This window comes from Carcharodon carcharias, chromosome 20 (genome assembly GCF_017639515.1).
Source record: "Carcharodon carcharias isolate sCarCar2 chromosome 20, sCarCar2.pri, whole genome shotgun sequence".
NCBI classification, from domain to species: domain Eukaryota; kingdom Metazoa; phylum Chordata; class Chondrichthyes; order Lamniformes; family Lamnidae; genus Carcharodon; species Carcharodon carcharias.
Window position 1 is genome coordinate 112,003,764 of NC_054486.1, and position 25,545 is coordinate 112,029,308.

At 43.3% G+C, this 25,545-nt stretch overlaps 1 protein-coding gene across 1 annotated transcript in view; it reads left to right on the forward strand.

Annotated features, from left to right (window-relative positions):
• The window catches only part of LOC121292386 (tubulin polyglutamylase TTLL5-like), a 266,383-nt gene that overhangs the window by 19,890 nt on the left and 220,948 nt on the right, over nt 1–25,545 (forward strand). The window contains exons 4-9 of the mRNA XM_041214236.1: nt 2,151–2,233; nt 6,948–7,054; nt 13,742–13,872; nt 15,239–15,321; nt 16,332–16,401; nt 18,377–18,461. Coding sequence (XP_041070170.1) covers nt 2,151–2,233; nt 6,948–7,054; nt 13,742–13,872; nt 15,239–15,321; nt 16,332–16,401; nt 18,377–18,461 — 559 coding nt within the window. The remainder of the gene's footprint in view (nt 1–2,150; nt 2,234–6,947; nt 7,055–13,741; nt 13,873–15,238; nt 15,322–16,331; nt 16,402–18,376; nt 18,462–25,545) is intronic.

The window sequence follows — 25,545 nt, forward strand, 5'->3', positions numbered from 1 at the left end:
CAAGTTTAGCAACTATGCATTCGGCCCCATCATAAAAATCATTGATGTAAATTGTGAATGGTTGAGGCCTAGCATGATCTCTGTGGCACTTTACTAATTACAGCTTGTCATCCTGCTGTTGTGGTATGCCACGCTTGTCCATCTTGTGCCATCCTCACACATCACTGCAGCTCGTCCTGCTCTATGCCATCCATCATCCACCTACACCTAAGTCGACCCTTCTTTCTGCTGCCCTCCACTTTGCCCTCTAGAAGAGACCTCTGTAGCTTTTCAGCTCTGATCAAATGGCCAAAATACTGACATTTTCTTGTCTGGATGTCACCTTTTTTAGCGTTCTTTTTGACCTTGTAATTTCAAGCACGTCTTCATTTGTCTTATGGTCTATATATGGGATTTTAAGCATATGTCTTAGCATCCACATTTCAAAGGCCTTCCACAGGTCTTTACTTATTATCCAGGTTTCTGAGGCATGCTGGAAAGTTGATAGAATGTAGCATCTTATGCGATTTTTTTCCTTGTTAATAACTTGAATTTTCTTGTTAACACATCCTTCTTCATCACAAGATTATTTCAGGCTATCTCTATATTCCTAACTTCTGCATCACATCTATCATCTTCTGTTATCATTTGTCCTAAATAGACAAACTTATCCACTTGTTCCAGTGTGGCACCATTCACTTCAATCTTCACTCTAGTTTCTTCTAATGTATTCCTTCTGACTACCATTGTTTTTGTCATTTTGATGTTCGTACTCAACCCATTTTCTAAACTTCTAGATTTTACTTGATCTATTTTTTTTTTGTAGGGCATCTTTTCATTCTGCCAGTAGCGCTGTGTCATCAGTGTATACAAGTTTGTTTTTGCCTCCGATTCTTCTCCTTGGAAGTGCACCTAATTCTCTGAATATTTGTTCTGTGTACAGATTGAATAATCTTGGTGACAGCACACAGCCTTGCCATACTCTTCAATTGAAACATATCTGATTGACCATCTTCTATCCTGATGCTTGCTATTTGGTCCCAATATAGGCTCTGGATAAATCTCATGTGTTTACAGTTAATGTTGCATTTCAGCAACACGTCTGTTAGGTTTTGGTGATGAACACCATAGAACAATTTTTCATAGTCTCTGAAGTGTATGCCAATGTCTGATTTACTTTTTATATATTTATCAAATATTCCTTCTCATGTTCCTACCCCAGGTCTGAATCAAGTTCTGCTTCAAATGTCTTATTATTTCTTTCCATTATGACTTTCAAGATTACTTTAATGAAATGTCTCAAACGTTTAGTCTAAATTGATTGTTTTAGGCTTCTTAAATAACTTAACAAATAAGGAATATCTCAAGTCACTTGGAATGTATCCTTTGGTATATATTTGACCGCAAATTTCTGTTATCACTTTTAATTCTGTTTCTCCAAGCCTTTTAGATGTTCTGTTGTTCGTCAATGCCTGGAGCTTTTCCTGTGCTCATCAATTCCAAAACATCCTTTCCCTCTAATGATATAATGATTGGCCTTTCATTTGCCTCTATATCTTGAGGACTCCCTTGATTTGGATCATCGTACAATTCACTTACATATTCTGTCCATATTTTTGCTGCTGCATCTCTTTCAAACAATATTTTACCAGCTTTGTCTTTTATGCACCCACAATCTGTTACTATCCCTTCCTTTCTATCTGTCAAAGATTTCACCTTCTGGTGCATAACTCATTTTGTGATTTCTTTCCAGCTCTAATACTTCATCACACATCTCACTGTACCATTTCTCTTTAACCTGCCTGCATGTGCTCTATTAATTAATCTTTTAAATTTTCTCGTACTATGGAGTGTTTATTTTCTTTTCTCTTTCTAGCATTGTTGCTAGTACTTCATCTGTCATCCACTCCTTGTCTTTTTCTCTTTTCCATGTTGGTAATATATCCTTTCCAACATGTTGTATATTCTCTCTCAAATTTTTCCATTTGCTTTCAACTGCACATATTCAAATGGTCTAACTTTAAGCACCCCCTCCTCCAATGTGATGATGTGGATTGTAACCCAAACTGCCATTACTTTGTGTGATAAAATGCTAAGGCTAGATTAGCATTATTTATTTTAGATCATATACCAGTCCCATCTATTGTGATGTTTTCCTTTTCTTGTTGTAGAACGCTATCATTTGGCATATAAGATTGTACGCACTGAGAGCAGGCTGGTGCGCAGCATCTTGACGGTGCACGGCTTCCACGAGGTATGTTCCCTTTGTTTAGTCGTAAGATAATGTTTGTTAAGTTGAAGGCACCTCTCCTTTTCCTGTTTATTGGGGTTTTGACTGCTGCTCCTTCTTCATGGGCTCCTCGTGCCACACTGTTTTGAGACCTGCAGGGTGGGAGCTTGATCTAATTCCAGGCTCCAGCTTGAGCTCAGGTTCTTCAGGCTTAAGTAAGATGGGTATAACTGTCCGACGCGGAGGCAAAGTTTCTTGTCTGTGTCTTTGTGCATTCTTAGGAGAGTTGAGGATACCTTTAAAGTTTAAGTTCATGTTCCTAAAAAATTGAATTATCTCCAATTGCTGCTGCTGACAGACCTTGGTGTTTTGATTTAGGATTCATACATAATGAAATAACACCACTAAGAGCAGCCCTTTGTAAACCTCCAGAGCTACAATAATTCAAAGAGGACCAAAAGAGCTGAAATGCCTGGGCTTCATAGGCTGGATTGGCAAGCTTCAGAGTCTGTAAATAGCCCATAGGTTGGACTTTCAACAGCCCTGGCCAGCTGGGAGCTACCAAAGGGGAGCTAAATTATTTACCTAACCCTGTGCTATACCTGCCCTGGGATTGTTTGATAGGACTGCGTAGCAACATAGGAAATAGGAGCAGGGTTAGACCATTTGGCCCCACCCCCACTTGGGCCTCATCCATCACTCAACTAGATCCTGGCTATTTTCCCACACTATCCCCATATCCCTTGATATCTTTAATATCTAGTAATCTATCAATCTCTGTCTGGAATGCACTCAATGACTGAGCCTCCACAGTCCTGTGCTGTAGACAATTCCAAAGATTCACCACTCTGAGTGTAGAGGGAGCTTTACTCTGTATCTAATCCTGGCTGTACTGGCCCTGGGAGTGTTTGATGGGGATGTATAATTTCGCAAAGGTGAATGGCAAGTCAGAAAATTGGACAGAATGTAAAGAACAAGAAAGAATGACTAAAAGATTAATAGGGATGGAAAATTAGAGTACGAGAGAAATCTAGCTAGAAACTTACTAGCTGTTTTTATAGCTCTACAGGTGTTTAAAAAGAAAAAGAATAAGTCAAGTGAGCTTTGGTCCTCTAAAGAGTGAGAATGGGGAATTAAAAATGGAAAATAAGGAAATGGTGGATGAATTGAACAGATATTTTGCATCAACCTTCACTGTAGAAGATACAAATAACATCTCGGAAATAATTGTGAATCAAGAGATGAAAGGGAGGGTGAAACTTAAAACAATTATAATCACCAGGGAAAGGGTACTAAGAAAATTATTAGAAATAAAAGCTGACAAGTCCCCAGGTCCTGATGGACTTCACCATAGGGTTTTGAATATTTTTAAGGCAGAGGTAGTTAGATTCTTGACTAACAAGGGAGTCAAAGGTTATTGGGGGTAGGTAGAATGTGGAGTTGAGGCCACAATTAGATCAGTCATGATCTTATTGAATGGCAGATCAGGCTTGAGGGACCAAATGGCCTCCTGCTCCTAATTCGTATGTTCGTATGGGGCACTGTGTAGAGGGAGCTTTACTCTGTGATCCATCACAATGAGGGAGCATTGGGATCGTAGTTATGCGACTGGACAAGTAATCCAGAGGCCTCCTATAATGATTCGGAGACATGAGTTCAAATTCCACCATGACAACTGGAGAATTTAAATTCAGTTAATTAAATAAATCTGGAATAAAAAGTTCTCTTCAATTAATAATGGTGACCATGAAACTATTGGCTTGTTGTCAAAGCCCATCTGGTTCACTAATGTCCTTTCTGGAAGGATTTTGCTGCCCTTAACTGATCTGCTTTATATATAACCTGAGACCCACCACAAAGTTGACTCTAAACTTCCCTCTGAAATGGCCCAGCAAGCCACTCTGTAAGAGTTGTAACAAGAATAAAGCCAGCATCGGCCTGGACATTCGATATGACAAAGGCACACTCAGCCCAGTTGACCTGCAAAGTCCTTCTCTCTAACATCTGGGCACCTGTGCCAAAATTGGGAGAGCTGTCCCGTAGACTAGTCTAGTAACAGCCTGATGTAGTCAGGAGCCAGTACCCTGGGAATCCTCAACATTAATTCCCATGAACTCTCATAACATCAGGTTGAACTGCTGCAGTCCATGTGGTGTAGGCACATCCACGATGCTGTTAGGAAGGGAGTTCAAGGATTTTGACCCAGCGGCAGTGAAGGAATGGTGATATATTTCCAAGCCAGGATGGTAAGTGGCTTGGAGCGGATCTTCCAGATGGTGGTGTTCCCATATATCTGCTGGTTGTGGTTGTTGGAGGTCAATCATCTCAGCTCCAGGAGTTCCTCAGGGTAGTGTCCTAGGCCTAACCATCTTCAGCTGCTTCATCAATGACCTTTCTTCCATCATAAGGTCAGAAGTGGGGATGTTCACTGATGATTGCACAATGTTCAGCACCATTTGCAACTCCTCAGATACATGAAGCAGTTCATGTCCCATGGTGCCCCATGTATCTGCTGCCCTTTGTAGGATTGGAATGTGTTGCCTGAGGAGCCTCGATGAGTTTCTGCTGTCCATGACAGTATTGGTAGGAGTGACCACTGCACAGTCCTTTTGGAGATGAAGTCTTGACTTTACACTGAAGACACCCTCCATTGTGCTGTGCTAAGTGGGATAGATTTGAAACAGATCCAAAAGCTCATAACTGGGCTTCCATAAGGCATTGTAGGCCATTGGCAGCTGCAGAATTGCATTCCACCACTATCTGTAACCACAAAGCTTAGCATTGCCTTCAAGTCAGGGCTCAATGAGAAGTGTAGGAGAAAATGGAGAGAGCAGCACCAGGCATACCTAAAAATGAGTTGCCAGCCTGAAGCTACACCGAAGAACTATGTGTATGTGAAACGCAGGAAGCAGCATACTGTGGGCAGAGCTGAGCGCTCTCACCCAATGGATAAGATCAAAACTCTGCAATCCTGCCATGTTTAGTCATGATTGGTGGTGGACAATTAAACAACTAACCAGAAAAGGCTTTCTGAACATCTGCATTCTCAATGTTAGCAGAGCCCAGCATGAGTGCAGAATAGATGACATATTTCAGCCTACTGCTTTGAGCCCTGTAATCACAGATGCCAGTCTTCAGCCAATTCAATTCACTCCACATGATATCAAGAACTGGGTGAGTGCGCTGGATACAGGCAAACGTTATGGGCCCCTATAACATCCTGTCAGTAGTACTGAAGGCTTGTGTTCCAGAACTAGCTGCACCTCTGGCCAAGCTGTTCCAGCACAGCTACAATACTGGCATCTACCTGGCTATGTGGAAAATTGCCCAGGTATGTGCTGCCCACAAAAGCAGGACAAGTCAAACCTGATCTATTACCCCCCATCAACCTGTTTTAATCATCAATAAAGTGATTTAAGGTGTCGTCAGCAGTGCTATAAAGCAGCACTTAGTCAACAGTAACCTCCTCACTGACACTTGGTTTGTGTCCTGCCAGCATCCCTCGGCTCCTGACTTCACGACAACCTTCATCCAAACATGAACAAACAAGCTGAGTTCCAGAAGTGATGTGAGAGTGACATCATGACAATGTTTGACTGAGTGTGGCATCGAGCAGCCCTAACAAAACTAGTCAGTGTGAATGAAGGGGAAAACCCTCTGTAGGTTGGAGTCATTTCCATCACAAAAGAAGATAATTGTGGTTGACATTGCCCCAAGAGTTCCTTGGTAGTGTCTGAGGACCAACCACCTTCATTTGTTTCATCAATAACATTCCTCCTTTCATTAAGTCAGAAGGGAAAATTTTCTGTGATTGCACAGCGTTTGGTTCCTTTTTCAGCCCCTCAGATAATGAAGCACTCTGTGGCCACGTGCAGCAAGTCCTTGGCTGATAAGTGGCAAGAAACATTTGTTCCAACAAGAGAAAATTGAATCATCTTCCCTTGATGTTCAACAGCATTACCATAGCTGGTAATCAACATCCTGGGGAGTCACAATCGACTATAAACTTAGCCACATAAATACTGTGGTTATAACAGAAGGTCATAGACTGGGAATTCTGTCCATCATCCACTAGGCACAAGTCAGGAGCATGATAGAATACTCTCCACTTTCCTGGATGAGTGTCGTTTCAACAACACTCGGGGATCAACACCACCATGACACAGCAGCCTGCTTGACTGTCACCCCATCAACTACCTTAAACATCCATCAACATCAGCACATAATGACAGTGCGTGTACCACCTATAAAATGCACTGCAGTGACTCGCCAAGGCTCCTCTCACAGCACCTTCCAAATCTGCAACCCCTACCACCTAGAAGGACACGAGCAGCAGATACATGGCAATACCACCACCTGCAAATTCCACTCTAAGCCACAAGCCATCCTGATCTGGAAATATATTGCAGTCCTTCACTGTCGCTGGGTCAAAGTTCTGAAACTTCCTCCCTAACAACACTGTGGGCGGACCTACACCACATGGACTGTTGCTGCTCAAAAAGGCCACCTTCTCAGGGATAATTGGGGTGGAAATAAATACTGCCCTTGCCAGTGAAGCTCACATCCTATGAGTGAAAAAAAAAGTGCCTGACCTGGCAGTGTTTGATTCTGATGATATGTTTTAATATGGGAAAGTGTCTTATTCACCAGCACCGATGTCCTTCCCCTTAATGAGCAAAATTTGCAAAACAGATTGTTGGTACTCATGCAGCCACACTTCTTTTTTCTTTACGTGCAGGTCCATCCCAACTGTAACGATTTCAACCTGATGTGGACAGGTTCCCATCTCAAACCTTATGTATTGCGCACTCTACTGGAGTTTCAGAAAGTCAACCATTTCCCCAGGTACATATCTAAGTGATATTTCTTCCTCAATTGTCTGAAAGTTTGATTTATCTGCTTGATTGTGGTTTTATTTGCCGCCAGGTTGAATCTGCTTGTTATGGATAATCTTTGTTTCTATTGTAATGTTTCCTCTGACCCTCCTGCACCTTTCCATTTTGTGAAGGGAATGAAGCTTTGTGGGTGTTTTGAAATGTACTGACCCCTGAATTGGCTTCAAGAAGTTATTTCCCAGTCCGTGTTCTGGTGTGCAGGGAGTGGGAAATAGTTTCTCTCTGGGATGCTGCTGGAAGCACTGTTGTTCGCCATGAATGTACATAATTTGGGCTCAGCAATTGGAGCTATGGTGTTGAATTTGCAGTTGATGGGAAGTGGCTGGCTAGTTAGCTGATAACGTGGAGGACTGCACCAAAATACAAGATATCAACAGATTTTCCGAGTGACCAGATAACTCAACTCGGGCCACTGTTTCAAAATAAAGAGATGAGGAAAACCTTTTCTCTTGAAGGATGAGAGACTTGGGTACTCTCTTCCTCAAAAGGCAGTTGAGGCAATATTTTTAAGGCAGAGGTAGATAGATTCTTGATAAGGGGATGAAAGGTTATCAGGGGGTAGGCAGGAATATGAGCTTTAAGATCATAGCTGATCTGATTTTTTTGAATGGTGGAGCTGGCTCAAAGGGCCAGGTGCCTTTCTCCTGCTCCTAATTTGCATGTTTGTATTTGGATGTATGTATGGCAAATTAGTTCAACATAGTGAAGTCTGAGATGGTTCATTATGGTAGAACGAATAACGAGGCCCCTTATTCTTTTCAAGTCAAGCGTAGCAGTGAAATTAGATCTGTGAATTCAGCTACATGAAGTCTTTAAATGTTGTAGCCAAAGGTTGATAGCTGCAAAGTGTGAAAACAAAGTAATGGGGTTCATCACCTTGATAGAAGGAGTCATCACAGACACCAAGGTGTTTGAACACCTCTCTGGAGAGGCTGACTTGTTACCCTGATTTATCATTGACTAAATAATGAGTATCCCCAATCTCTTTGCAAATGGTTTTGAAATGATGATGATGTTTCATTAGCGTTAAGCCAATTGAACAGGATGCAAGGCTGAAATTAAACATATCTGCAATGAAATGGGGAAGATCAGAAATCTGTGCTCTCAGTGGTGTAGTAGTATTGTCACTGGACTGGTAATCCAGTCCCCAGGTTAATGCTCCATGGACCCAGGTTTGAATCCCATCATGGCAGATGATGGAATTTGAATTAATTACAATTGTGGAATTAGAAGTCTAATGATGACCATGAAACCATTGTTGATTGTTGTAAAAACCCATCTGGTTCACCAATGCCCTTTGGGAACGAAATCTGCCATCCTTACCTGGTCTGGTCTACATGTGACTCCAGATCCACAGCAATGTGGTTGACTCTTAAATACTCTCTGCAATGGCCTAGCAAGCCACTCAGTTGTATCAAACTGCTAAAAAGTCAATAAAAAGGAATCAAATTGGACGGACCACCTGGCATTGACCTAGGCACTGGAAACGGCCCTGCAAAGTCCTTAGTAACATTTGGGGCTTGTGCCAAAATTGGGAGAGCTGTCTCAAAGGCTAGTCAAGCAACAGCCTGACATAGTCATCCTCACGGAATCATACCTTACAAATAATGTACCAGACACCACCATCATCATCCCTGGGTATGTCCTGTCCCACCGGCAGGACAGACCTGGCACAGTGGTATACAGTCAGGAGGGAGTTACCCTGGGAGTCCTCAACATCGACTCCAGCCCCCTTAAAGTTTCATGGTATTAGGTCAAATATGGGCAAGGAAACCTCCTGCTGATTACCACGATTACCTCCCTCAGCTGATGTATCAGTACTCCTCCATGTTGAACGTTGCTTGGAGCCACAAGGGCACAGAATGTATTCTGGGTGGGGGACTTCAATGTCCATCACCAAGAGTGTTTCAGCAGTACCACCATTGACCGAGCTGGCCGAGTCCTAAAGGAGAGAGCTGCTAGACTGGGTCTGCAGCAGGTGGCGAGGGAATCAGCAAGAGGGAAAAACATACATGACCACATCCTCACCAACCTTTCTGCTGCAGATGCATGACAGTGTCAGTAGGAGTGACCACCTCACAATCCTTGTGGTGAAGACAAGACTTCGCCTAATTGAGGGTACCCTCCATCGTGTTGTGTGGCACTACGACAGCACTAAATGGGATAGATTTTGAACGGATCTAGCAACTTGATTGGGCATCCATGAGGCACTGTGGGCCGTTAGCAGCAGCAGAGTTGTATTCAACCATAATCTGTAACCTCATGGCCTGGCATATTCCCCCACTCTACCATTACCATCAAGCCAGGGGATCATCCCTGGTTCAATAAAGAGTGCAGGAGGGCATGCCAGGAACAGCACCAGACATACCTAAAAAACATAGGCAGCCAGTGATAGATGGAGCTAAGTGATCCCACAACCAATGGATCAGATCTAAGCTCTGCAGTTCTGCTACATCCAGTCGTGAGTGATGGTGAACAATTAAACAACTCTCTGGAGGAGGAGGAGGCTCCACAAATATCCCCATCGTCCATGATGTGCTACATCAGTGCAACAGATAAGGCTGAAGCATTTGCTACAATCTTCAGCCAGAAGTGCTGAGTGGATGATCCATCTTGGCCTCCTCTGGAAGCCCCCACCACCATAGATGCCAGTCTTCAACCAATTTGATTTGCTCCATGTGGTATCAAGAAACGGCTGAAAGCACTGGATACTGCAAAGGCTATGAACCCTGACAATATTCTGGCAACAGCACTGAAGACTTGTGCTCCAGAACTTGCCGTGTCCTTAGCCAAGCTGTTCCAGTACAGCTACAACACTGGAATCTACCTGGCAATGTGGAAAATTGCCCAGGTATGTCCTGTCCACAAAAAGCAGGACAAATCCAAACTGGCCCATTAACGCCCCATCAGTCTACTCTTGATGATCAGTAAAGTGATGGAAGAGGTCATCAACAGTGCTATCAAGTGGCACTTGGTTAGCATTAATGTGCTCAGTTTGGGTTCTGCCAGGGTCACAGGAGATGAAAAACAGACCGTGACAAAAAGGGAGAGTACCAATCTAACAGTAAATCAAAAGATGAGCCTAGAGGCTATAAAAAGAATAAAAGGATAAAACTAAAGGCTCTGTATCCGAATGCAAGAAGCATTCAAAACAAAACAGATGAACTGAGAGTGCATGTGGAAATAAATAAGTATGACCTGATAGCCATTACAGAGACATGGCTGCAGGAGGACATGGATTGGGACCTGAAAGTCACTTATGGGAGTCGTGTATAGGACACCTAATAGTAACCACATGGTAGAATGGAGCATAAAGGAAGAAATATAGGGAGCTTGTCAGACAGGCTCGGCGATAATCATGGGACTTTTAATCTACATGTAGACTGGAAAAGTCAGATGGGCAAAGGTAGCCTAGATGAGTTCAAAGAATGTTTCTGGGATAGTTTCTTACAACAGCATGTTCTGGAACCATCCAGAGAGCAGGCTATACTAGACCTAGTATTGTGTAAGGAGATGGGATTAATTGATGATCTCATAGTGAAGGCGCCCGTAGATAGCAGTGACCATAATTGCATTTTACATTGCAAAATTGCATTTTACATTCTGAGGGAGGGAGGGAGAAGTATGTCCGAAACTTTTTCTAAACTTAAATAAGGGCAATTATGAGGGTATGAAAGCAGAGCTGACTATAGTGAATTGGCAAATTAGGTTAAGGGATTGGTCACTAGAGATGCAGTGGCAAACATTTAAGGGGATATTTCAGTATACATAGAATAGATAGAGGTATATATGAGTAAGATAAAGTCCAAGGGACAGACACACCATCCGTGGTTAACTAGAAACGTGAAAGATAGTATCAAACTTAGAGAAAAAGTATATAATTGTGCAAAGATAGGTGGAAGGCCAGAAGATTGGACAGAATATAAGGAACAGCAAAAGATGACTAAAAGATTAATGAGGAGGGAAAAATTAGAGTACTAGAGAAAACTAAGCAGAAATATAAAAACAGTAAAAGTTTCTATTAATATTTAAAAAAGAAAAGTGAACAAAGTGAGCGTTGGTCCCATAGAAAGTGAATCAGGAAAATTGAAAATGGAAAACGAGGAAATCGCAGATGAATTGAACAGGTATTTTGCATCAGTCTTCACTATAGAGGATACAAGTAACATCCTAGAAGCAGCTATAAATCAGGAGATGGGAGGGACGGAGGAACTTGGGAAAATTACAATTGCCAGAGAAGTGGTACTGAGTAAATTGCTTGAGCTGCGGTTCCATTAGATTGGAAGATAGCAAATGTAACTCCATTATTCAAAAAGGGAGGGAGACAGAAAGTGGGAAACTACAGGCCAGTTAGCTTAACATCTGTCAAAAGGAAAATGTTAGAAGCTGTTATTAAAGAAGTTATAGCAGGGCACTTGGATAAGTTCAAGGTAATCAGGCAGAGTCAACATGGTTTTGTGAAAGGGAAGTCATGTTTAATCAATTTATTGGAGTTCTTTGAGGAAGTATCATGTGCTGTGGATAAAGGGGAACCGGTGGATGTACTGTACTTAGATTTCCAGAAGGCATTTGATAAAGTGCCACATCAAACGTTATTGTGGAAAATAAAAGCTCATGGTATAGGGGGGAACATGTTGGCATGGATAGAAGATTGGCTGGCTAACAGGAAGCAGAGAGTAGGCTTAAATGGATCTTTTTCAGGTTGGCAAGATGTAACGAGTGGCATGCCACAGGGATCAGTGCTGGGATCTCAACTGTTTACAACTTATATCAATTACTTTGATGAAGGGATGGTTGCCAAATTTGCTGATGACACAAAGATAGGTAGCAAAGGAATTTGTGAAGAGGATATACTATCAGATCAACCGTGATCTTGTTAAATGGCACAGCAGGCTTAAGGGGCTGAATGGCCTACCCCTGCTCCTTGTTTGTACGTACTCAGCTTCTGTCCTCATTACAGCCTTGGTTCAAACATGGACACAAGAGCTGAACTCCAGAGGTGAGGTGAGAGTGACTGCCCTTGACATCAAGGCAGCATCTGACCAAGTGTGGCATCAAGGAGCCCTAGCAAAATTTGAATTGATGGGAATCAGGAAGAAAACTCTCCACTGGTTGGAGTCGTACCTAGCACAAAGGAAGATGGTTATGGTTGTTGGAGGTCAGTCATCTCCTCCCTGGGACATTGCTTCAGGAGTTCCTCAGGGTAATGTCCTAGGCCCAAACATCTTTGGCTGCTTCATCATTGACCTGTCTTCCATCACAAGGTCGGAAGTGGGAGTGTTCGCTGATGATTGCACAATGTTCAGCACCATTCGTGACTCCTCAGATACCGAAGCAGCCCTTGTCCATATGCAGCAAGACCTGGACAATATCCAGGCTTAGGCTGACAAGTGGCAAGTAACATTCATGCCACACAAGTGCCAGGCAATGACCATCTCCAACAAGAGAGAAACTAACCATCGCTCCTTGACATTCAATGGCATTCCCGTCACTGAATCCCCCTTAATCAACATCCTGGGGTTACCATTGACTAGAAACTGAACTGGACTAGCCATATAAGTACTGTGGCTACAAGAGCAGGTCAGAGGCCAGGAATCCTGTGGCAAGTCACTCACCACCTGACTCCCCAAAGCCTGTCCACCATCAAGGCACAAGTCAGGAGTGTGATGGAATACTTCCACTTGCCTGAATGAGTGCAGCTCCTACAACACTCAAGAAGCTTGAGACCATCCAGGACAAAGCAGCCCACTTGATTGGCACCCCTTCCACAAACATTCACTCTCTCTACCACAGTAGCAGCAGTGTGTACCATCTACAAGATGCACTGCAGGAACTCACGAAGGCTCCTTTGACAGCACCTTCCAAACCCACAACCACCTGGAAGGACAAGGGCAGCAGGTAGATGGGAACATCACTACCTGGTAGTTCCCCTTCAAGCCACTCACCATCCTGAGTTGGAAATATATCGCCGTTCCTTCATGGTCACTGGGTCAAAATCCTGGAACTCCCTTCCTAACAGCACTGTGGGTGTACCTACGCCACATGGACTGCAGCGGTTCAAGAGGGCAGCTCACCACTACCTTCTCAAGGGCAACTAGGGATGGGCAATTAATGCTGGCCTAGCCAGCGATGCTCATATTCTGTAAATGAATAATTTTTAAAAAAGTGTGTATTTGCAGCATTTAAGAAAACTGGTTAATTTTCTGTGATCCTACTTAACCATTGAGATGTTTTGTGATTGAGAGCAACCTGCACACTGTCACAAACCTGAAGATAGATGGAGTTAGATTTTACATCTAGTAAAAACCTTAAAAAGCAAACTTTTTTAATATACTGACAACAACTAACATGAATATTACTATTTCTCATTACATTTGTCACAAAATTCAGTCCAGCAATTCAATCTCACTTTTGATCACCGTTTCCAATGTGTAACCTGTCACATCCTGCTGTCTTTGAGAAACAGTGTAGGTTCATTTCGCTGTGAGCTGTAGAATATCTGCCATAAAGTCAAGAGTGCAGTCCCCATTAGTGGTGGTTACACCCGTGACGTTATGCTGGGAAAAAAACTACCCAAAGGTATGATTTTTCTTTTACATGGTTCTTTATTGATACCATTCAATTTCCTTTGTTCCAGATCCTATGAATTAACCAGGAAGGATCGGCTGTACAAAAATATCCAACGCATGCAGCAAACCCATGGTTTCAAACACTTCAACATTGTACCCCAGGCTTACATCCTCCCCTCTGAGTACCAGGAATTGTGGAGTAAGGATCTTACACAGAATCACAATTTAGTTGAATCCAAATGACGCTCTCTCTGGCGCAGCGTCAGACCTGTGTTAGTTTGTTATTATGTTACTGATGCAGTCAACCCGGAGAAAGTGGTGTTTAAACCCTACCGTGGAATCCTGAGAATTTGAATTCAGTTCACATCAGCTAACAATAAAAGTGACTATGACCAGATTATTGGAAAAACCTAACTGGTTCACTAATGCCTTTTGGAGAAGTAAACCTGCCATTCTTACCAGCTTTGGGCCTATATGTATCTCCAGGTCCACACCAACATGCTTGACCCCTAACTAACCTCTGAAATTGCCTAACAAGATAACTCGGTTATACAAAAGCCACTGGTTTAGGGTGAAGGCAAACCGTCACCTTCCCAGGGCAACCAGGAAAGGACAATAAGTATCTACATCCTGAGGCTGGAGAAAAGCGAGCATTTTGACAGGGGACGGTGTGGCATGGACCTGATTGGCCCTCACTTCATGTCCTCGGTGCTGCCGAAGGGACCGGCACTCTCTACCTGACCATCTTTTTCTGCTGCCAGATTGGACAAGGATGATGGTCTCATTGTTTTTTTTTCTGTTTATAAGGTTTTCTGTTGCCGCACAGACCTCCAGGGGTAAGGGAAATTTAAACCTCTGCTTTGCAATTCTGTGTGCTCTGTCCGAGGGCCTGGTTGCCTTAAGGAGCTTGCTGTTTAGAAACTGCTGCTGAGCCCTCACCCCAACACCGTGGTCGTACCAGGCTCTTGGTGCACATGTGTTGATGCCAATGGCATGCAGATGGCAATGATGGCGCGTTTCATCATAGCCCATTCTTCAAAAGAATGGTCAGGATGCCCAGCAAACTGGTCCTCTTTGATCAGCTTAACTTGACCTCCTTATCATTTCCATTGACCCAGTCTCTTTCTTGAGACTAATCTACTTGTTCCTTGGTCCCATTTATACTGTCTGCTTTAGTGTCCTTTCCTGATAACTTATTTCATATTTCTATTTTTATTCCTCATTGTTAACTTGCGCCCCAGGGATTTGAACCGTGGAACAAAAGAGAACAGTTCACCTGGAACAACTTCTCAAATGTGAAGACTTCAGTTAGATCAACTCAGAACTGGAGTGTTTCCTAATAAGAGTCCATCAGATACACCAGTTTCTAACTGGGTTACGTTCCTGGACCAGCTCCTTGTTGGTTTCTGCCCTAGGCTCCAGCTCCTGGTTGGTTTCCACCCTGGGGACCAGTTTGCTTAGGTTGCCTTATTTAACATTAGAGTTCTATTGATACTGTAGTTCTAGTTGGAACTAATCAGAAGCTGTTGATAATTGTTGACAATTCTTTTATTTTTTTTTTAAAGCTGCACATACAAAGGATAAGGGGCCATGGATTGTTAAACCAGTGGCATCTTCTAGGGGCCGTGGAGTCTACCTGGTCACGAATGTAAGTGTGTGTGAATAGAATGAGGGAAGTGGGGGGAAAGCTGATGATTTTTTAACTGCTGTGGACCTGACCTCCTCCTCCGGCCCCCCACTATCCCCACAGGTCAGTGAAATGACAGGCTAGATTTTGCCAGTCTCCTGCTGAGTCAGCCTAACTCGGAAGGGGGTAAAAAGGCGGCCGTTACAATTTGCCTTGTGTCTCAAACTCGATGGTGGTGGGGGCCTAACGCTGACGTCCTGATTGCGTGCCTTCCCTTCGTCGGGGTTCCTGTTCCTGACTCATGGAGGAAAGTCCATCTCCATGGACATTCAATGAGGATAGCTTGGCTGTTACACCCTCTTGCCCAAGTTTGACCCTGTGACCTCTTGCTGTATCGTCATGTTTTAGTTTAAAGGGAAAGGAAAGAGTTGCATTTCTGTAGCACAACCTCAGGGCATCCCAAAACACTTTACAATCAATGAGGAAGTTTTGAAGTGTTGTTATCACTGTAATACAGGAAACGTGGCAGTCAATATGTGCACAGGAAGCTCCCACAAACAGCAATGTGATAATGATCAGATGTTCTGTTTTGATGAAAATTGAGAGATAAATGTCGAACTGGGCGGGTGAGAGCGCGCAGCCTGAACCATGGCTGGTGGTTGTTCTCTGGATCTCCCTTTCCTGTACCTCGATAAGCTTACGCCTCAGTCACGTTTTCTTAAAGCTGGATCACCAAGTTTCTTCAGTCTTTCCTCATAACCTCGTCCCTCTGGTACTGGGGATCAGCCTTGTACCCTTTTTGCGACCAGCCTCCAGGCCTTGCGTCCCAGTGACCATAGCTGGACACAGCACTCCTGATATGTCGAACCAGAATGCGGTAACTCCAGTGACCTCAATGCTTCTCCCAGGACTGAGACTGGCCAACAAATATTAAATGATTGTCTACCGAAGTGTACTTCCCTAACCACTCGGTACCAGTTCATTGTACTGCACTCAAAGCTTGTTTCTTATTTTTCTTTCCAATGTTTTAGCCCAGCCAGATTGCAACAGATGAGAGTATCCTAGTTTCACGTTACATCCGCTCTCCATTGCTAATAGATGGTAAGTTATCCTTTTCAGTAGCCTGTATTTCACTTTTTTGGCTTTATTTGGTCACCCTGTCTTGTTCTTCTTAAATTGCAAATACACAATTAAGTGCTTTCTTCGTAACCCACTGTATTTTTACATGGCTATAGGCTTGCATGGACACTGAGGGAGCAGGACTGTTAGACCCATCAGCTCTGATGGCTGTATGATCAGTGCCCAGCAATTTCCTCAGAAGTTAACAGATTTTAATGTTCTTTCCACCTATGATTAGGAGCAAGACATTCAGGGAAAAGTATATGGCATAACAGCGTGAATGGGGCATTTACTGTCATCTTTTGATAAATTTCCCTCTGTAGCCTAGGCCAATTGTAACAAGCTACTGGTTTGAAAAGAGCTAATACTCTCACTAAACTCTCCATTCATGCTGCTGCACCATGCATTGCATCCTTTTTTTCCTCTATTCACTTTTGGGATGTGGGCCTTGTTGGCAAGGCCATCTTTTATTGTCCATTCATTGTTGCCCTGAATTTGATTCATCCTTGATGCCTTCGTCTTCCACATAAGCAGGCTGTTTCCTAACATCACCAACAGATTTGGGGTCAGTTTTCATTTGTATGTTGGTAACATCTAATTCTACCTCTCTGCTACACCTCTTGACCTCTGCGTGGGCTCACCACCCTTCTCTCTGTAAACTTCTCCAACCCTGCAACTGCCTTCCAAACTATCTGTTCCCTGATTCCACCGTCATGCATTTTTCCCCCTCCTCCTTTAAGTCCACCTTCAGATGCTTAGATTTCGTTCTGTAGAATTTCCTCCTTCAACCTCTCCTCTCCAATATCTCTCTCTTACTTGAAGACCTTCCTTGGAAGCCACCTTCTTGAGCAAGTTTTGTCATCTCTCCCTGTATCTCCTTCCTTGACTTGACCTCCATTTTTTTTTCTTTTTTTTTCACATCTTCTTTGAAGATGTTTTATTCAGACAAGTTTATCTGCTTATATCAGAAGGAAGCCATTTGGCCCGGATTGTCTCTGTCAGCTCTTTGCTAAGCCAATGTAGAAGTTAACCCCACTGTTTGTGCCCTCCTGATGCCTTTTGCATCAAATATTCAATTTTCCATTAATGGAGCAATGGTCTCTGCCTTTAGCAGTCCATGTGGTGAAGTATTCCCTGCACCAAGAATCCTCTGCCCCAAGAAATTTCTCCAAACCCCTCTCCTCACACACTCTTAATGCTAATTTTAAATGATTGACCCTCATGTTACTGAAATACTTTTCTTCTTCACTCTCTCTTCATGATTGTGAAAACCTTTGATCTCAACATTCCCATCCCCCTTTGTTATATTCTACAGGGCCTGTAGAAGGGGATATGATGGGCGGAATGGTCGTTTCTTGTTTGTTGTATTTGTTCTATATATGGAACCTGATGAGCAGAATCCCTCATTTGAGGCATGATGTAAAATATCCCATGTTAAATCATAAGACTGATTTTCCAAATCTGCTCCTGAAGAATATAGGATGATGAAGGGGGATATGATGTGTGTAATCAAATTGTACGTATGTTTTTGATGTTGCTTCATGTGAATGCATAAAGGAAATCTTCACTCCAAATCTTCACAGGCAATGAATTGCATTCCAAGTACATCAACTGGTGTTATGTCAGCAAACGCAGCAAAAAAGATGGAGGACCTTTGTCACAGGTTATCTTAGTTGAGGGATGATTGTTGGTCAGGGCACCAGGTGAATCTACCAATAGTGCTGAGAGATTTTTAATGTCCGTACGAGCCAGTAGACTGGGCCTTGATTCTCACACAACTGCCCTGGAGTTTCATCATGTGCCTTGCGCGTTGAACCCACTACCTTCTGTCTCGGAGGCAAGTGTGTTGCCACCTGAACCAGTTGGCCAGTAAGAGAAAGCTGAGTCAACTGTATTCTGAGTTAAAGGACAATGTTTCTCAGCCTGGAGTTACTTACTTTACTTTCACCATTTGCAGACTTCAAGTTTGATGTGCGATTATATGTCCTGGTGACGTCCTACGATCCTTTGGTGGTTTATCTCTATGAAGAAGGACTGACAAGGTTGGAAACCTCTCATTCTTACCCTACTTATACACCGCTGGCATGTCATCGATATTATCTGTCAATGTTTTCTCAACAAGTAGTAACAATAGCATTCATTCAGTGCCTTTAATGCAGGTGCTTTTGGAGGTATAGGGAAGACAGATAGTGAACCGAAGGAGGAATGTTAGTTCAGTTAAAAAAACAATGTACAGTGGGAGCAGGACAATCAAGTGTAATGTTACTTTGGGTACCAGGAGTTTACCTCATCCTCATCCTCCACCCCTACCACACCACCCCTCCACTCCTCCAGACCCTGCAGCCTTGCCCCAGACAGGAGTAAGGCCATTCAGCCTCTCAAATCTGTTGTTAGGAACAGGAGGAGGCTATTTGACTCCTTGAGCCTGTCATGTGGTACAGTGGGTTTCAGACTTCTAAGTTAAAAGACCCTTTTTCAAATGGATTAGTGACCGCAGAGCCCACATCTAAATTATAATATTATATGGTACCCAGAAATATAGAAGTGTTGCTTTTAAAGACAGTTTTATTAATGCTTTTAACAAAACATGTATTTATTTACAGATATTAGTGTGCCTGCTTCTCACTGCAGAGTCTGGTGTGCTGTTTAACAATGATGCTTGTAAATCATTTTTCATTCCAAATGGGGTGTGTCATTTTTCTTCATTGCTGCCAAAACAGAAAATGATGTTTGTTGTTGCATTTCATTGCTTCCTTTATCAATTCTGGTTATTCAAATAACAGGTGGCTAAAACTGGGAAGATGTTTGTTCCTCAAACTTGATTCACAGCGAGCGGCCACACTTAGACAACAAGATGCCTAGCGAATGTTGAAGATGGGCCCCAAATCCCATCTACACATCCAAGTTTATATTTTCAAAATAATCACTGAAGTATCCTGCCAATGTTGTGAGATGAGCAGCGACCCTTTCACATATTCAGCTGCCATTGTTTTGCATGCAGAACTCAGTCAGTAGCTGGAACGCATCTGAAAGTCCATTGCTCAGCCTAATTTTCCAAATCTCAGTTTTCATCCGAAATGTTGCGGCCTGATCCCTCGCCTTGAGCACGGGCCCTGCTGCCAGCTTGTACTGATAGATTCAGCATATTGAACAGGCTCAAAATGTAAGTTTTAATCTTCATAATTGACCAGAGCTGTTTTCAACTAATGTCAGATTGTACGCAGAAAGAAAAGCCAGCAGCTCTTTATGAAACTCTCAAACGCTTTCTGGGCCTCTACTGGGAGATAACCAATGTACTTCAGTGTGAAACAATAATTTTTCATGCCCTGCACCCATCTATGAACACAGCTTTGTAAGCAGATGTGAATTCGTGGGTCTGGACTCCACATCATTCACAGCTGTATTTAGCACAATGCAGTTTAGGTTTATTCTCTTTGAAGCAATGACTTGGGGAAGCGACATACGATGAGCCACCGTTGCCCGTGGGTTTATGGCTCTTATTCTTGCAACAACAAGACCTGCTGCTTGTTAGAAAAACAGAAGATGCTGGAAAAACTCAGCAGGCCTGACAGCATCTGTGGAGAGAAAGACAGAGTTAACGTTGACTCTTCAGAGCATTCTTCTTCACTTCAGAGCTCTGAAGAAGAGTCATACGGACTTGAAACGTTAACTGTTTTTCTCTCCACAGACCCTGTTAGACCTGCTGAGTTTTTCCAGCGTTTTCTGTTTTTGTTTCAGATTTCCAGCCTCCACAGTATTTTGCTTTTATCCTACTGCTTGTTACCCTGGGGGTAGCACTGTCTGTGTCCAACGGCACCACAGCTCTGCCATTTAAGTGATTCCATGGAATTATCCAGTAACTTGAATGTTTCCTCATCCATTCTGGTGATTAAAAAGGAAAATCTTTTCCCCAGGCAGACATAATGATTATAAACTGATAACTGCACTGCAGTGCAACATCTGTAAAATCATCTAGCTCAATTGCAAACTATTCACCAAGCCTTTGTCGATTGGCATTTCATAGCTCTTGAAAGTTCCTCACTTTTTTTTTTACTGTGTCAATAAAAAGTGGGGCATGGCCTTCAACTTTTGTGCTGTGATTTCACTCACCATCACTTCGCATATTTCTACAACAGCTGGAAGAATCAGCTCCTCTCTGACAGCACATGCTTTCTTTCCTTTAGCAATTGGAAATGTTATTAATGAGGTTTTCATGGCATTCTCTTGAACCGATATTATTGTTCTTTGAGTTTTCTGACAGCTGTTTTGGTTGTCTTTTCGTTCAAAGAAGTCTGTTGATTTTTCTTTACGTTCCCAAAGCCTTGAGGTGTCACTTCAGTTTTGCAGGTGTATTTGTTTCTTCAGATAAAATTTGTAAGCAAATAAAACACTGTGGCCATCCATTGCTTAGCTCCATGAATCCAAATTCTATATAACTCGCCTAATACTAGCAAGTACTGTGAAGTCCTGGCCAAGAGCCTTCCATTGAAGATTAACCACTCTACCCTTTACAGAGGACCAGCAACAGCTGGTTTTATTTCATAGTAAAATCCCCAGATGCAAGACATCAATTTAAACTCACAGCATGCTGTATAACTCCATACAGGTCAAAAGACCAGGGCTGGATAAAGTTTAGATGCTCTGTAATGAAGGCAGATATTTTCCTATCAGTTGCTGCAGCCAAGTTTTTTTTTGCTGATCATTGTGCTTGTAGCTAAGAGTTTGGGCCTATGTTGAGACTGGCTACACATCCACCAAAAAGTATTCCTTGGATTGGTTCATTGCTGGGATGCTCTATGATGATTGGATGAGGATCAATTCAGCCTTTAGCTGCATTTGTGCGTATCCTGCGAGAGTGGTGATGGTTGCAAGTGAGGCGGTGCTCATGGGAGTGATTGGAAGTCACTTCAATAATGGTCAGAATGTGCTAACTTTGCTGTCCCCTGGAAGTCTCAGTGGAACCTGTCTGCCTGTGGACTCCAGTTTGAGAGCATCGGAACAGGTGGAAGCCATTAAATGCCCTCAAGCCTGTTGCACAGGACTAAGAGGAGTCCAGTCAGCTCCTTGAACCTTCTCTACCATTCAGTTAGATCATGGCTGATCTATATTTTAATGCCATTTATCTGACTTCGCTCGATATCGCTTAATACCGTTGCCCATCAAAAAATCTATCAGCCTTGGTTTAGAAATTTTTAATTGACCCCCCAGCCTCAACAAAACTCATATTTGATAACACCTTTAGTATATTAAAGCATCCCAAGGTGCTTCCCAGGAGCAGTATCAAGCAAAATTTGACATTAAGCCACCTAAGAGATGCCAGGGCAGGTGGCCAAAAGCTTGATCACATATTTAGGTTTTCAAGAGTATCTAAAAGGAATAAAGAGATGAGGAGAGGATTAGAGTGTGAATTCCAGAGCTTAGGGCTAAAGCAGCTGAGGGCACAGCCACCAATGGCCAAGCGATATACAATTGGGCATGGTCAAACAGCCAGAATTAGAGGGAGGTAGATACCTCAGATGTTAGTGAGCTGGGTGAGATTACAGAGATGGGGAGAAGTGAGGCTATGGAGGGGCTTGAAAAAAAAAATGAGAATTTTGAAATCAAGGCTTAACTTGACCAGGAACCAGTGTAGACTCGCGAACACAAGGTGATGGTTGAACAAGACATGGTGCATATTAGGACACGAGGTCATCCAAAACTTTGTTGCCAAGGTTTACGCAGGGTAGTTTGTGGGAGGCCAACCAGGAATGTATTAGAAAAATCAAGTCTAGAGGAAACAAATATGTGAGTGAGGGTTTCAACAGTGGATAAGTTGGGGTAGTAGAACAGAGATGGAAACAGACGTGTAGACATGTGGTTGGAAGCTCATCTCAGGGTCAAATGTAACACAGTTTTGTTCTGTCTCAGACAGTTGCCTGGAAGAGGGATGAAGTTGGTGGCTAGGGAACAGAATTTATAGCAGGGAGGTACTTCCAGAAATCCACAACCCTTTGAGAAAAAATGCTTCTTGATTCCACCCCTGAACAGACTAACTACATTTAAGGTTATACACAGATTGAATGACTCTCCATGCTCTGTTCCACCATTACCCGCCCTATAAGCCACTATGCCCGGCCTCTGCAACCCTCTCATTTTGTTAAAAAGGAACTCTGTTTAATTATTGTTCATCTCTCCTTACCACTTACTGTTCCCCTTTCCCTGCTGCTCAAACTCCACCTCACTTCCCTTGGTTAATAATGCTGTTACATGCCATTCACAATTGGGCCACTTGATGGCGACTACACTCAACTTTTGACCCATGTTTTGCTCCAAATGGAATTTTTTTTGCCCATTCCTTTTTGTCTTTAATTTTTGTTTTTGAGCAGTTTTCTGAGCACGTGATTGCCTGAGTAGAATATGTTTTTATCCCTTGCACAGAGAGTGGTGGAACAGTCTGGAATAACATTTCATCCAGGGTTTTGAACCTTGTCTCCTGACAGCAGTTTACAAGATTGCTGATGTTTGAAGACTCGAGGTGTGTGTGTGTGTGTGTGTGTGTCTGTGTGTGTGTGTCTGTGTGTCTGTGTGTGTGTGTCTGTGTTTGTGTGTGTGTCTGTGTTTGTGTGTGTGTCTGTGCGTGTGTGTCTGTGTGTGTGTGTGTGTCTGTGTGTGTGTGTGTCTGTGTGTGTGTGTGTCTGTGTCTGTGTGTGTGTCTGTGTGTGTGTCTGTGTGTGTGTCTGTGTGTGTGTCTGTGTGTGTGTTTGTGTCTGTGTTTGTGTCTGTGTTTGTGTCTGTGTCTGTGTGTCTGTGTATGTGTGTCTGTGTGTCTGTGTGTGTGTGTGTCTGTGTGTGTGTGTGTGTGTGTCTGTGTGTGTGTGTGTCTGTGTGTGTGTGTGTCTGTGTGTGTTTGTGTCTGTGTGTGTCTGTTTGTATGTGTGTGTCTATGTGTGTGTCTGTGTGTGTGTGTGTGTGTGTGTGTGTGTGTCTATGTGTGTGTGTCTGTGTGTGTGTGTGTGTGTGTCTATGTGTGTGTGTGTCTATGTGTGTGTGTGTGTGTCTGTGTCTGTGTGTCTGTGTCTGTGTGTGTCTGTGTGTGTGTCTATGTGTGTCTATGTGTGTGTGTGTGTCTATGTGTGTCTGTGTGTGTGTGTCTGTGTGTGTGTGTCTGTGTGTGTGTGTGTTTTCATTGTGTCAGCACACACTCCTGTTTATAGGAAACCTCAGTCACTATCCACACGTTATCTGCTGAGGACCCTAATTGATGTAATAGTTTCCATGAATGTTGTTACAGTGAATCTCTTGGAAACTCCCTCCCTGCTTCATATACACAGACTGCAATGCTTGTGAAGACACTGATAGTGACCTTTTTATTATTTGATTATGTTGAATACATTTTAAGTGATTCAATAGTACATTCACAAGAGCTCTGGTGCCCCAGCCGAACATTCGCCCTCACTCAACAAAATCAGAAAACAGACAAACTGTTCACCTTGTGCATTGCTGTGTTTGGGATCCTGCTTTCTCTAAAATGGCCACCATGTTTGGCAACATAACAGTCACCAAACTCCAAAAGTAATTGACTAAAAGAAGGGGCTTGCATTTCTATACTGCGTTGTATGGCCTTAGGGCACCCCCTCTGTGCTCTGCAGCCCACGCCTGATCACCTTGCAGCATTGGCACAGTTATGTTGTGCTGTGCTGGGGTGTTGGCCTGGACTAAAAGTCCAAGTCTTGAAGTGGAGCTGGGGCCCATGACTTTCTGGCTCAAGGTGCTACTGACAGAGCCACGATGATACTCATATTTAGCGTGCTTATCGTGCTGTTTATGGAAGGAATAGCAGTAGGAATAGGCCATAATGGCTCCTTGAGCTGCCCTGCCTTTCAGTAAGGTCATAGCTGATCTTCTGCCTAAACTCCACCTTTTCTGCACTATCCCCATTTCCTTTGATTTCCTTATAAATACAAACCTGATTCTTAATGTCAAGGTGTTTGACGGCGTCTTATCGTTATCAGATCCCTTGTTGCCCTCTACCAGACCCCACTGACCCCTTTCCTGTTTGTATTTAAAGGCTACTAATTGTCTCCTGTTTAAGTTCAAGCCACACCCTTGATGGAATGATATAGTTAATGCTGAGGCTTTGTGAAAAACGAATAGTTTTCAGCACTGAGGAGGTACAGTGATGGTGCAGAGTTTGGGATAGGCTGAGAGGGGCCACTCTATTGCTGCCTGTTCACTCAGGAACAAAAACCAAAGCCACATAAATAGTAAAGATTAACTTGCTCACCACTAGGTGGCAGCTCTGCTCAGGCTCGCAGGTTCTGACTGAGCAAATATCTGTTACCTGGTGGGGCAGATTCAAATACCCTGTCCGGAATGCCAGGGTAGTGTGAGACACATGGCATAACTGCAGGTACTCACTACTTTAAAATGCAAAGTAAACTCTTGATCTCATCTTGGCTAGACAGTGGCTTTGTACTGATTCCTGTTGTTGACCGAGGATCTTGTCTTGCCATTCAGTTCTCTGCCCTACCCCACTCCGTGTATACCTGGATTTCTCTCCTCTGTTCTCCTGTATCCGCTCTGTGTCTATCCTGGATTTCTGTTCCCCTGTATCCGCTCTGTGTCCACCCTGGATTTCTGTTCTCCTGTATCCGCTCTGTGTCCACCCTGGATTTCTGATCCCCTGTATCCGCTCTGTGTCCACCCTGGATTTCTGTTCTCCTGTATCCGCTCTATGTCCACCCTGGATTTCTGTTCTCCTGTCTCCGCTCTATGTCCACCCTGGATTTCTGTTCTCCTGTATCCGCTCTGTGTCCACCCTGGATTTCCGTTCTCCTGTATCCGCTCTGTGTCCACCCTGGATTTCTGATCCCCTGTATCCGCTCTGTGTCCACCCTGGATTTCTGTTCTCCTGTATCTGCTTTGTGTCTGCCCTGGGTTTCTGTTCTCCTGTATCCGCTCTGTGTCCACCCTGGATTTCTGTTCTCCTGTATCTGCTCTGTGTTTGCCCTGGATTTCTGTTCTCCTGTATCTGCTCTGTGTCTGCCCTGGGTTTCTGTTCTCCTGTATCCGCTCTATGTCCACCCTGGATTTCTGTTCCCCTGTATCCGCTCTGTGTCCACCCTGGATTTCTGCTCCCCTGTATCC